Source organism: Equus caballus, chromosome 4 (genome assembly GCF_041296265.1).
Source record: "Equus caballus isolate H_3958 breed thoroughbred chromosome 4, TB-T2T, whole genome shotgun sequence".
In the NCBI taxonomy this organism is placed as follows: domain Eukaryota; kingdom Metazoa; phylum Chordata; class Mammalia; order Perissodactyla; family Equidae; genus Equus; species Equus caballus.
In genome coordinates, this window is record NC_091687.1 from 97356123 (window position 1) to 97369739 (window position 13617).

Sequence of the window (13617 nt, forward strand, 5' to 3'; positions counted from 1 at the left end):
GCCTGTAAGACATCCAAATAGAGATGTTAAGTAGAGTGTTGGCTTTATGACTTTGGAGCTCAAAAAAGAAGTCTAGGTAAACGTGTAACTTTGGGAGTCACTGATATATATGGATGCTGTTGAAAGGCCCTAGAAATGATATGTCTCCTGAGAAGAGAGGGCCCGGGCCTGAGAGCAGTGAGCAACTCTGTTTTTTCCTGAAAGAATGGGTGGGTGAATTTAAATCTTTATCTAGGTGGTAGGATTAGTTTAATAAAAAAATACTTTGGGGAGGAATGTAATCTGGTGGCATATGTCTAGACCCCGATAAATGTTCACACTCCTTGACCCAGTAATTCTGCTTTGCAGGACCCAGCCTAAAATTCAGACACACCTTAAAGTTACACTGAGTAACACTGAGAAAGAACGCACCATAGAAAAAACAGAAATAACCTTAACATTTGGGGAATGTTACAGTGACAAAACTATTGATATTTTCCTCTGAGTTTTCTTCTACAGATTCTAAGCTTCGAAATTTCAACCCCTCCAGAGGTTTGATAAATATCTACCTATTTCTTTCAAGCTTTTTTTAAAAAAAAGGATTATTTACCTTTATCTACTAAAACGTAGGCTGCTTCAAGATAGGAGTTTTCATTGGTTTTGCTCATTGCTGAACACCCAGCACCCAGAACAGTCTCTGGCATATTGAATGTGCTCAACAGAATTTTGTTGAATTTAACATTTTAATAACGTAGAATTTATGTTGGTAGACTGATGTGAGATGATAATATCCATTGAGATTTTTCAAATTGCTATCACACGGTCCCGTTAGCATTTGTCACTCAGCCTTCCTTTCCCCATGGCTTCCTGGAACCTCCTTCATCACTGATTAAATGCTCACAGACAACAGGCCCTTAAACCTGGCTCACTTATTCTGCCCCACTGATGGGTCTGTCAAATTTCACGCCAAACTTGATGGTTTAACACGTGGTAAAGCTAGCCCCTTCACTACTCTTATCTTTCAGACCTGACTGTTCCAGCCCCATCAACTTAGCAACTTATTCAAGAAGACCTAGAGAAATCGGTTTCTCAAATTTTAAAACTATTTATTTAGACTTTGATTGAAACAAAGAACACTTACATTTGGAGAAAAACCAAAGAGTAACACATTTACAAATTTCATTCCCTTATTAAGAAGGGATCTGTAGCTACAGCCTGGCAGTCAGGGTACGAGCTCTGGATCCAGGCTGGCCTGGGGTCAACCTCAGCTTGGCCACTTCCGCGCTGTGGAACCCTCCTGTGTCTCTGCAGGACACAATGGAAGCAGAACCCACCTTGCAGCATTACTGCAAGGATTCGAGAATTAATATATGTGGAACCTTAAACAGAGCTGGCAATTGCTAGGGCTTGATAAGTATTAGCTGTTACTACTATCTTTTCAAAACATTTTTTCCTTAGAGGTCTCAGGAAGATTATTCTCAGATATTTTATCTGTTTTGCTGCTCAAAGAGGGGTTCGTGGCTTGGCTGCCCTTTACTACACTCCTCCCACGTGCCAGCCACGGGACTATGAGCTTTACACTCACTAGATCATGTGGTCCTGTTTGATGAAGAGGAGGCAAACGAGACAGCAGAGCCTTGGGGAAATGTGTTGCTGACATCGACACTCCAGCACCACCAGCCTCCACCGTGGTTGGCCCTTCCCCAAGGAGGGCCCCAATTGTGCATCTCCCTGCTGTACATTGCAGGGACCGCTCCAACTCACCTGTGAGGAGCAGGGCAGGCCGCTGGTCAAGACAGAGCATGCTCAGCTATCAGGAGGGGCTCAAGCCCTGCTCTACCAGTTACTACTGATGAGACCTTGGACACGTTATTTAATCTCTCTAAGCCTCAATTTCCTCATCTGTAAACAAAGAAAATCAAAGCTCTTTACGTTAATTAATAATAATATATTATTATTGTGAGAATGATATCTGCCCATTCTATTCAGGGATCCCAGGGCCAAACTGGACAAACTACAGACTGGTTGGCTCTGGAAGAACAAGAGAAAGTAGCTCCTGCATTTACCTACAGGCCCTGGAGAAGATGGGCCTCCTCTCTCCTGGAGCCAGAGGCAGGAAGGCCAGAGGCTGGGTCTGCACAGTGTCCTCTGGCTTCGAGAAGTCACGGCCACAAAAGGCAGCAGAGCTGCAAATCACGCTGATGTCAGGTCCCTGACTCTCACCACCCAAGGAAAGTTCTAATCAAAATAACTATCATCTGATTTTACAGATTTACTGATCTCTCATTCTGAATGCATTCCTCTACAACAAGGGTTCTCAATTAGAAATGCAAATTCTCGAGCCCCACCCCAGCCCCACTGAAACAGAAACTCTGAGGGTGGGGCCTGTGATCTGTTTTAACAAGCCCTCCAGGTGACTGATGATCGCCAAACTTGGAGAACCACTTCTCCAAATCTGTTGCCTACACAAAAATACCCACAAGACAGCGCCAGTGTACCTCCACCTATACCCCGACACCTACAAGTGTAATAAGGCAAATACACAGCCAAGATACACAAAGTCAAGGAAGACAAGGAAACAGGGAGGTGAGGGAGCCTGGCTGTGGGTAGGTGAGTGGGCAGCGACAAGCAGGTGGAAGCAAAGAGGTGAGATGACATCAGGAAGGTCAGCAGTAGGAGAGGCCGTGTATGTCAGTGGCTGAAGCAGACAATACAGAAGTGCTGTCCGACTGACCAGGCTCTCTGCCGAGTTTCATTGTTGGGGGACATACTGGTTATCGACTACCTTAGCAAGCAACAGGAAATGGGTCTGTTTCATGAACTGTGCTTTATGGAGCAACCACAGTGTGAGATCCAGGTTGAGGGGGGAAAGGAGATCAGGGTATCCAGTGAACAGGCACCAGCCATGACCTGTATCAAGAGGAAACACTCAAGCTGCCTCTGTTGCCCAAGTGTGTATCCCTTATCAGCACTGCCCTTAGAGCAGGGGGGCAGGGGTTCCGGGCCTGGACCCCATACTTTCCAGGCCCCAGCCACACCACTCCTGGGGAGAGAAGTCCCCAGGGTCATGAGGCTGGACACCCGCCCTCCCCCAGACCATGCTCTTGGTCCCTGGGACCCCAGGAATCTCTGTCCCAAAGGCCTCACACCTGCTTGCAGGCCTTTCCTAGGGCCCGTGCACAAGTCTTGGTTATGTCAATGAGAAAGAATGACTCTAAACTGTACCTTGGGAAATCAGCAGTTTTTTCCCCCCAAAAAGCAGCTTAATGACTGAAAGGTGCTCTGAGGTTCTGTGAAACTCATCACAATTGTACTGGTTTCTCTTCTGTGATTTTTGTTTTTGTTAATAAGTAGCTCATGGTGACAAGCTGTAAACTTTCTCAGGGAAACATAAAGAACAACTTCCTAACAGAAGACTCTTTTTTTTTTTTGAGGAAGATTAGCCCTGAGCTAACATCTGCCACCAATCCTCCTCTTTTTTGCTGAGGAAAACTGGCCCTGAGCTAATATCCGCGCCCATCTCCCTCTACTTTACATCTGGGACGCCTACCACAGCATGGCTTGACAAGCGGTGCATAGGTCTGCACTCAGGATCTAAACCGATGAACCCCGGGCTGCCGAAGTGGAACGTGTGAACTTAAACCCTGCGCCACCAGGGCGGCCCCCAGAAGACTCTTTAAACACTGGAGCTGAGGGCATGTGGCCTTGCTTTCCCTAGGAAGGGGGGAATACTCCTTCCAGATGGGCTCTGTGAGGCACTGTGGGTTGTGAGGGAGAACCACAACCCAGGAGCTCCCTTACAGGTCTGGGGAAAAAGCTTAGTGACTCCGACAGCCTTGTAGGCACCATGACCCCGGAACTCCATCTGGGGTGCAGCCCAGTGAAGCCCCACTTAATGTTCTGGGGCTTGATGCACACTGCCCCAGAGGATAAGAACCCCAGCTCTGCCTCCCCCCAGACTCTCTGGGGCAGCCACTTCACTGCTCCAGGCCTCAGTTTCCCCCTGTGTCAAAGGCTGATCCTAACATGTGGAGACCCCACTGGGGTATACTGTGACCCATGAGATCCTGAGATCCTGTGATCCCACTGTGGACTGTGAGAGAGCCTAAAAAAGAAGAGACTCTTTAGAAAAACAGAGTAAGTATTATGGAATTGCCAACCCCAGCAAGCTTTCCTGATCACTGCCATAAGGCATGAGGAGGAAAGAGAAAAACAACAAACATTTATCGATGCCCCGGGTCAGGCATGCTGATAAGTGCTCTATGCATGTTCTCCTATGCGACACCAACACCAGCCCAGTTGCATGTGCACGGTGCTCACACCTTATACTACAGCACATGGCCTCCCAGCACAGCTCACCCTCTGCCCACCTCGATCCTCCTATTATATCCAGGCCAGGAAAAAGTACCTTATTCAAGTATCATTTTGATTATATTGGTCCGCTTCTCCACACCGTAAAATGTCTCTTGAATTAGAACCCCTTTTAAACCTTTCAACAACAGATCCCGAACACTTACCGTTCTCGTCTGCTGGTCTATTTTGTGCTTACCATTCCAGCCAGGCAAAAATCACTTTGCAAATGAATTCCATTATGCACTCTGCTTATTCACCTTGTTAAGCCAGCACAAGAGCTTTGTCTGTTTCTGTGTCTCTTCACACAGGAATACCTCACTTATCCGACATCCTTGGAAATAAGCTGATCCACACGATTGATCCACGTAGATTAATTTCCCCTCTTCCAGAAACTTAACCCGTTAAGCGGCCTTAAATCCTTTTTGGAGTAAGTCATGGTGTAATTAAATGAAAGGGTTTCTTTATTTTAACCATTTTCTAATGACAACATTTCTGTATTACATTAGAGAACCTCCCAGTCTCAGTTAACAGAACATAATGAGTATCGATTAATCTTTTCCTGATGGTGCAGGTCATACTTAATGAATAACAGTAATCATACTGTGCTGGGACTGCAAGTGTAAGTGGTTCAGGGGATAGAGCTGAAGGCACGAGTGTGCGCGTGCTCGTGCACATGTGTGCGCGTGCTCCGTCTCTCTCCCCGCCCGTTACGAGCTCCCCTGAAATTCACTTTCCTGCAGAAGCTCCTGCTCTCAGCCCAGATTCTAGTGAGTAGGTGCAATTACACAGAACTCGGGAGGGTAACTTACTGCCTTTCTGCACAATTTCAAGAATTTAATGCTGGTTTTTGTCAGAGCTCTATAAATTCTTCATTAGAGAAAAAATAAACACACTTCCACAACCAGCAACAAATCAGAGTTTTCCAAACATCCTCACTGTGTGCAGGACTTCTACAGGATTCCAGGCACACATATCACTAAAATTTGCTTCTTTAATGCTATGGAACTAGAAGTTCTACACAGAACTGACACGATGAATCACTTTCCTTGTGATAAGGCCTTGGAAAAATCATTTTATATGGTAAATAATAATTCCATAGGTTGAATCAATGAGGCAATATTGACATGGAGGAAAATGGTAAAAATACGGGAATAAACCTCATTTCATCAGGTTGCAATCCGTAACTGTGTGAACCAAAAGTGCTTTTCTACCCAATGTTACAGCAGGTTCTGCAGCAATGTTTTACAGAGGATGGACAGCACAACCTGGGGGAAATGCACTTGTCCTCCTATGTTATTAGACTGTATTCTTTTTGTGACAAGAAATGTTCCATAAAGTCTACAGCATCAGCACATGCAAGAGTCAATCAACCTTAATTCTGTTTAAACAGTGGCATTTAATTAATCAGAACCCACCAGAGCAAAAGAAGTTAGGCAAGAATTGCTAGAAGAGACCACTTTCAAAAACACTACCAATCTTTTCAGTGCCGTTTTTAGAAATAAGTGGCTATGAAACCACAACATTATTTCGCAGTTTTAAAGGTTTGCTGCTTTTTCTTTTTGTAACTATTTTACTAGCTTGCTTTCTAACGGCAAAGTCACCCATGAGAAAAATCACAAGTTGGATGGCTTTCTCCATCATATCTTTTGGCCTCTTCCATTGGCTTTGGACCAAAGACAGGGAGGAACCCCCACAGCAAGTCTCACTTGTAGCCACTCTCACGAACACCTCGCTTACTCGCCATGGAGAACCTGGAAAAACAGGTATGGCTTCAGCTGACTCAGAATCCGAAAAGAATTTGACAAACCGTCCTTTCTAAACCTGGAGGAACTGATACTACACTGAATCAAGACTCTTCTGCGTGCTCGCTCCTCTTCTTTCGAGAGTAGTTCAACTTTTATACTTATGTCTGCTGCACTGTTTGTCAGAGGCGTAGGAGAGAAAGAAGGTTCTACAGAGCTGGAAGTAGAGGGGTGAAATTCAAAGTAACCAAGCAGATTCAAAGAATCAAGCAGAACATGGCATTGCTGGGGTGAGGGATGGCTAGACACGAGGACAGGGAAAAGGAAGACTCGCGACCCAGGTGACAGCAAGCTAACTCTGAGTCACCAATCGGGGCAGGAGTAACGTAAGTCATGACCTAGATATATTAAAAGGAAGAGTCAATTCAACAAACATTTATGAAGCGCCCACTAGGCCTAAGGAACTTCACAGCTACTGTGGGGAATACAAAGGAGAATCAGATTTGGTTCTCGCCCTGCAGGGGTTCCCAATGATGCAAGAACCCTGAAGTCGTTTTTCTTGTATACGCTGTCCTAATGAGACCATTATTAAAGAACTGTATTCAGTTTTGATCGCCACTATTTTTTTTAATGTGTAGAAACGAGAGAGAGTTCAGAGGAGAGAGAGGACACAAAACAGGCTCTGTGAGGCAAAAGCTATAGAGACCCAGTTATTATCTTCAAGTATATGAAAGGTTTTAGAGAAAGGAACTGAGTCAAAGAAAACAGGTTTAAATGACAGCAGGCGAGATTTCAGGCCGGCTCAGGAATTTCTTGACAATCAGGTTAACAGAATACTGGAACTGGTCACTGAAGGAGTTTCTAGTGTGGCCTTTTCCTGGGAAAAAAAAATTTTTTTTTTTTTAATAAACTGTTAATTTCAAGTCATGACCATTCACCTTCCTGAAGGCAGGAGGGAGAACGACATTTCTCCCAAGGTCCTATCCTGCTCTGGGCTCCATGCTCCCAAGGGGCAGAGCTGGGTTTTCTTCTTCCACAACCCCGAGCATCTGCCCAGCGACCGCTCGATCTATATCCCCACCAACAGGCACCACAGAACTACCTGAAACACAAGATCTGAGGCAGGCAGCAAAGCCAGGAATTAATTCTCCAACAGCCACGTCTGAGGCAAGGGTCCATTCACAACAGAGCCTGTACCGCTAAATACCAAAAACAAAGTCTCCGGGCAGCATGTGCAAATTAGAAATGTATTTGCATTTACAAGGATACAAAATGTAAGTGATGAAAGAGGAAGCCGGATTCTTCTGCAAATCAGAGATGGTAACTTCTAAGGAAATTTGTAATAGGTATTTTCTACATTCAGAAATACTTTTTTGGTTCCAAATAAAGAAAATATTTCAAGAGAAAATAGGGAAATGGGATCTTTCCTCTACACCATAAGAAACATTGGCATGTAAGAATTAAGAACTGGCGCGCGCGCACACAACATTCCATCTTGAGTCAGAGCACGGTCCGGTGAGCCCAGTTTAGTTTTGATTTTCACTTCCCATACTCTGAACTCCTCGAGGACAGGGACCCTACATAACTGCTTGTGAAATGAATGCATTAAAGATGTGCCCTGTTTGTCAAGAGGGGGTGAGAGTGCCAACCTCTCGGGTCTGTCAGGAGGGAGGAATTAACGTGCGTTAACGTGGGTAGAGGATGCATCATAGTATAAACGGGGGCTAAGTCACACTTAACGCTATGAACTTCACGCACCTCGGTTTCTTTTAGAGGAAAAAGAAAGACCTTCCTATACTACAGGTTTTCAATTTTCGTTTTTTTTTTTTTCCTCCCAACAGGGTATTGCTATATGAAATGGAACTATTACAAGTTCAGGCCTTTTGAGTTCACACTCTATCGGTGGTTATATAAAGTCAGCTGGCATTATTCTGAATCCCGTCTTTGAGAGCAACCGGAAGTGCCGGAATTGTCACCATCAGACTACCAGCAAGCACTGGCAGATTATGTGTTCAGAGAACAACAACAAATGTTCACACATCACGCCCTCTTGATCATCACTACTTTGTTCCATATAAACCTCAGAGGTGGTTCCCCACGATTGGTCTCTATGGGAGGAAGGAAGAGAGAAATGAAGACTCACAAAAAAGAAAACATGAAGACTATGAGCAGCTGTGTAACTTGCAGAAAGCACCAAATTTTCTTTTGTAGGAAAATTATGTTTAATGCATGAGGCGTCAGACCCTGGCTTGTGGTTGGGTGGGTGCCTCCCCTCTGAGAGGCCCTGGCCGAGCCACCTCTGAGGGCTCCGCCTGGGAGAGGAACGGATCCTTGGTTAAGGGCAAAGGTTATCGTTCATACTTTGGGATACTTTCCCAGAGGCACAGCTGCAGCCCCTGAAAACTCTGCTCTAACAGTTGGTTTCCTCATTTTTAACATGGCATAGAATGCGCCACTATAGAAGAGGAATTCTCTACCTGAAACCATCAGAAGCCCAGTGGGAATAAAGAATCTGGAAAAGTCACAGAGGGAGTCAAAAAAGGCTCTTTCTTCTGTAGCCATAGGGGGTTTATTCTTGCTGGTGCCCAAACTGGAAAAGGAATAGCAGGAGATTAATAATTGAAATGTTGCTATTATTGGTTTTCTAAACTATTTGCGGGTTATTCTTTCCCTGGAGTCATCATGTCTGTAAGCAGCTCAAAAGATAGAGGGACGTAATACGTACTGAGAGAATGCCTACGACAGCCAGGCACTTAACATACACTTGTTTCTAATGGTGTCCTCACACTTAAAAAGAAAAAAAAATAAAGCTCAGAGAAGTTAAGTAACATGCCCAAAGGCATACAGCTGGATTCAAACCCCAGATTTCTCTGATTCAAGTGTTCTACCGCACTGTCCAGAATCGGGGATAAAATTAACGAGCCCTGATTCACTACTCAAATGTGGTGAGAACGAAAACAATATTTATACTTACTCATTTTAAAAATATAAAACATAAACACAGGAAAAGATATTTTAGAACATGTGTCATCAAATTCTTTTAATGGAAGATGATTCAGAATCCATTTCTTGGTAGGTATCTTGGTAGGTGTCTTCAGGCCCACATGATGATAGATTTCAGCATTACAGTTTCGGGGAGTCTGACTGTGTAAGCCAATACTAATCGACATGGCACATCTCAGGAACAGCGGAATATAATTAACTTGGATTTAGGGTCCTCTCATTCAGAACCCATGGCAATATGGACCTTTGCGGCTGGCCTTTGCACGACATACTGAAAAAAGCCTTGCTAAGCAGGTTGATGGGGTAAACACAATTGCAAGGAGAATATTTAACCTTCCAAAGAAAATAAACCTTTGTAAAGAAGTTTAACTTAATCAGCACCAAGCCACTGGAAACTAACGTGCTATTTGTAAACCTATCCTTGAAAGCGAGTTGTGGAAGACCGATTACACTTTGCCACCTATGAATTCGTATTATCACACATTCCTTGTTTCAAAGACAGCATTTCTCTCTAAATATCTGGCAGTTCAGGAGGCTCCACTAATGAATGCAGGCCTTCACCCAGTATCCCAACCAGGGGCAGTTGTACCCCATTTAAACAAATGAGTACACTCCTGAATTCCAGCTGAAATGCCTCACCTGTCATTATACTTCTCCTGAGGAAAACCCCATGTTCGATTTTTTAGTAGCTGGAAAACTATTAGAAATCACTCTTCTTGGAGCATTCCACAGGAAAAGCCCTGCTCCTACAGGACATGCGCAGGGAGTCCATGCGTTCTGATTGGGATACGGTAAAAATCAGGTTCCCTGAGCTAGTGGATGTCACCAAGGAGGGAAAAAGGAGGTCATCGGAATCTTAGAAGCACCCATGACAGTAAGTGAATGCAGCTTCCAGCAACACAAGCCTTGATTATAGAGGTCACCTGTCTGTTCCAGAGCATGACCAACAGTCTCTCTCAAAAAGACCCAGGCCTGGGCTCGTGCAGAGTGATCATGGATGGGGTGAGGAGAAGTGAGGAGGAAGACTAGGAAAAGAATTATAAAGATGCACGGAGAAACTCGAGTAGAAGCAAAGGGTACAAAGCGAAGGCTTTAAGGGAGCACACAAACAAGACAGAGGGAAAGAAACCCAGGGCTGAAAGAGGTGACCAGGTAGGCCACCTGGAACAGGGAAGGGAAGGCTTGCAAATAAAACCAGTGTGCTCCTGGGACCTTTGAGATCCATTATTCTGAAACCATAACACCTTACACACCCACAGGGCTTCATCTGGTGTAATACACTAAAAGAACACAGAAGTAAGGACAGGAGTGCCAAGTCTTAGCCTCAGGGGTATGGCCTACATTTCATACGGATTTCGAATGAAATGAACAGGAGGAGAACAGCACAGTTCCCACCATAGCTTTCTAGAAAGTTGACAAAATACATCCCGACCCACATCCCCAGACCCTTGTGAAAGGGAAAGCAGCCGTTTACTATACCTCTGAATTCAAAGCCAAGTTCCTTCTCTAATGCTCACCCTGAGTGTCCAGCAGAGGGAGTCTCAAGGAGGTACTTAATAAAGAGAAAATTGTTTCATTTTAACACTCCATAGACAGTGGGAGCATTGACTGTAGCCCCCTCCCATAGACACAGACGAACAATGAATGCCCGACATGGGTTCTCCCAGTGTGTTCACAGAGCCACCGGCTCGTTCTAGTCTGCGTAGTGGAGTGATCAGAAATTTCGTTTTGTTTTGTCGAATGGTTAAATGGACCTTGTGTTCTTCAGAATCAAAGAGGAAAGCCCCTGGAATAACATCTCTCTGTTGCCTTCTAAACAGCCCCTTTGTTTCTGAGAGAGTCTGAAAAAAAATATTTACAGTCTATAGGTTATTTACAGCCTCGTTATCCAGGGCCTGACTAGTAACTTTATTCCATCCAGAAACCTAATTCATTTGGAGCCTGGAACTAATAACAGATTTTCTTTTCAGATAAGTTTTTTTTTTTTTTAAATCTGCCTCTTATAACGGAGATAAAACTATTAATGCGTTCCCTGTCTCACTCGCCTCGACTGTTCTCCGGATTTGCAGAAGGATTAAAATCTCCCCTCCTCGCCCCTCCTCTCGGTTCCACACAAACCCTTTCCCCTCATTTGCTATTTCATCCACAGAATATCTGAACAAAACCGAAAGAAAGCCAGCTGGACTGACGCTAAAAGTATGTAAAGCTGCTATTTCAATGATTTCATAAGAAAAACATTTTCACGATGAAACGACTAGAATATCAGGCACACTTGGGTTTAAAATGCCTCCTACTACAAGCACACAAAAACACGCCGAAGTGTAAAAACTTAGTTGATTCTGGTTTGATTTCTGGCTGGAAGCTGACAGAACTGACTCAAGAGAAACGAAAGAGACAGGGAGTGCGAGGCGAAGGCAGGGCTCCTGCCCCCGTGCTTTCCTTTCTTCCTCAAGACAGTCACCTCGGAAGAAGGACCCCACGCCAGGTGAAGGTGCACCCGGCAGGTCTGCCCAGACCCAGCGAGAAAAACGTCTGGGCCGCCTCCCCGACTTGAAAACCTATACTATATCTTCCCTTACACACGCTACTGCGGGGAGATCGCAGCCCATTTCATTGTTCTGCCTGGGTCTGAAATGGACTTTTCCCCTCTGCCCTCTCTCACCACCTAGCCCCGACATTCCGATTCGACAGCCCCCCAAAACCAGAGGCTCGCCAGGAAGAAAGGAGTGTGGGGTGGGAGTGGAGGGAAACGGAAAGGGGAGCTGTGAGGACAGAGGCAAAGTAGATCATCCTAAAGGTAATTTTCCTTGTGGGGGGGGGGGTGCAGGATGAAAGCCATACCGCATTACCTTTATTGATTACAAATAAATGAAAAGCACGGTCACGGATCTGTCTCTTCCCGGCGCCCCCTCCCCATCTCTTTTCTTCGGGCAGTCGCGCCCCCCCCCCCCGACCCTTCCCCCCCCACGCCTCTTTCTCCACCCTGGAAATAAGATCCCGTGAAATTCCGGATCCCGGTCGTTTTCGGGGCGAGGGCGGGGGCGAGCCCCGGGGGTGGGGCGCCGGGGCTGCGGGCCGGGGGCTGCCGGCGAGGGGCCGCGGGCAGAACAAAGCTGAGGGGGCCGGGCGGCCGGGCCGAGGGGTCGGCGGACCGGCGCCCCTTACCTTCGTACACGGGGGCCATCGGGGCCGGGGTGTCCGCGATTCATGGCAACGGGGAAGGGAACGCGGCGCGCGGTCTCGGCCCCCCCAGCCTCAGTCGGCATCTGCCATCTTGAGCCTGTGTCTCCGCTCTCGGCGCAGCCCGGGCCGCCAGCGCCCGCATCACCGCCTCGCTGGCCGGCGCCGGGGGAGGGGGCCGGCGCCCCGCCGCCGCCGCGGCCCGGGCCCTGCGCGGGGGCTCCGGGCGGCCGGGCGGGCGCAGCGGCCGAGGCCGAGGGCCGGGCGGCCGCGGCCCCCGAGCGGTGCGCGGTGGGGCTGAGCCGGGGCGGGCAGCGCGCGGCCAGTCCCCGGCCGGGGCTCAGCTCAGCATGGCTGTGCGTGGGGGCTTCGGCAAAAGTTGCCCGGGCGGCGGAGGAGGGGCGGGCGGAGCGGAGGAGGGGCGGGGCGGGGCGGGGCGGGGAGCGGCGGCCGCGGGCGGGGGGTGGGGGGGCGGCCGCGGGAGCGAGTCCGCGCGCAATCGAGCGCCGATGGCACGGATGCGAGGCGGGGAAGGCCGAGCGGAGGGCAGGAGCGGCGGCCGGGGCGGGGAAGGCAAGGGAGCGAGCGCGGCTCGGAGGGCCAGGTGTGCGCGCCGTCCCCGTGCGATCGGCGGAGGAGAGGCGGTCGGCAGAGGCGGCCCCCAGAACTTTGTGTGTGCGCGCGTGCCGGCGCGGGAGGGGGCCGGGCTGGAAAGGAGCCCCCGCCGGCGCTGTCTCGCCCATCCCGCACCTGGTTGGAGCTCCCCGAGACAGGGGTGGAATGAATGAATAAATGAATGAATGAATGGGTGGACGGACGGATGGATGGATGGATGGAGTGGGCGCGCGCCGTCCTCGGAGTGAGGAGAAGTGAGCCCAGGGGCTTTTGAAATCCAAATGAGGTCAACGATGCAGAAGCCATTCCGCGCACGCTTGAGAAATGCAGCACCCGGTGGTCGTCGGGTTCCTGCGGGAATCTGGTTTCCTTGCCGTCCTCACGTCTAAGTGGCCTGAGGGCCCTTCCTCCGTTACCTACTTGGGTGCTGCCCACCGTCTCGGTCCCACGCCTCGGCTGTCCCCATCACTCTCTCTGATCAGGGCTTCAACTGGACGTTCTCCACACTCTCCCCAGCCTGGAGCCTCTCCAGGTTCACTTCTGCTCCCTCCTGGGTTCTTTGATAAGATGCTCTGTCATTGCCTCCAACTTATGAAAACTTGAGTCTCCTCTTAGTGTTTTTAAAACTGTGGGTCGTGACACATTAATTAGTCATAAAATAAATACAGTGCATGGCAACCAGCTTTTTAAAAAAATCAAATGTAATAAAACAGAAAACATTAGGATCCATTGCCCTTAGTAAGGG

General features: G+C 47.8%; 1 protein-coding gene across 9 annotated transcripts in view; it reads right to left on the reverse strand.

The window, feature by feature from the left end:
- Window positions 1-12636, reverse strand: part of HIPK2 (homeodomain interacting protein kinase 2) — a 177627-nt gene extending 164991 nt beyond the window's left edge. For 3 of the 9 annotated variants that reach the window (XM_070265101.1, XM_070265100.1, XM_070265098.1), the window contains exon 1: window positions 12243-12437. Coding sequence is in view for 6 of the 9 variants with exons in the window: in XM_070265103.1 (XP_070121204.1) it covers window positions 12243-12343 (101 nt within the window). In the remaining 3 variants the exon portion in view is untranslated. Of the gene's footprint in view, window positions 1-12242 lie in introns of all 9 variants that reach the window. The other 6 variants (XM_070265097.1, XM_023639813.2, XM_070265103.1 and 3 more) reach the window with 5 other exon arrangements.
- Window positions 12637-13617: the final 981 nt, after the last annotated feature.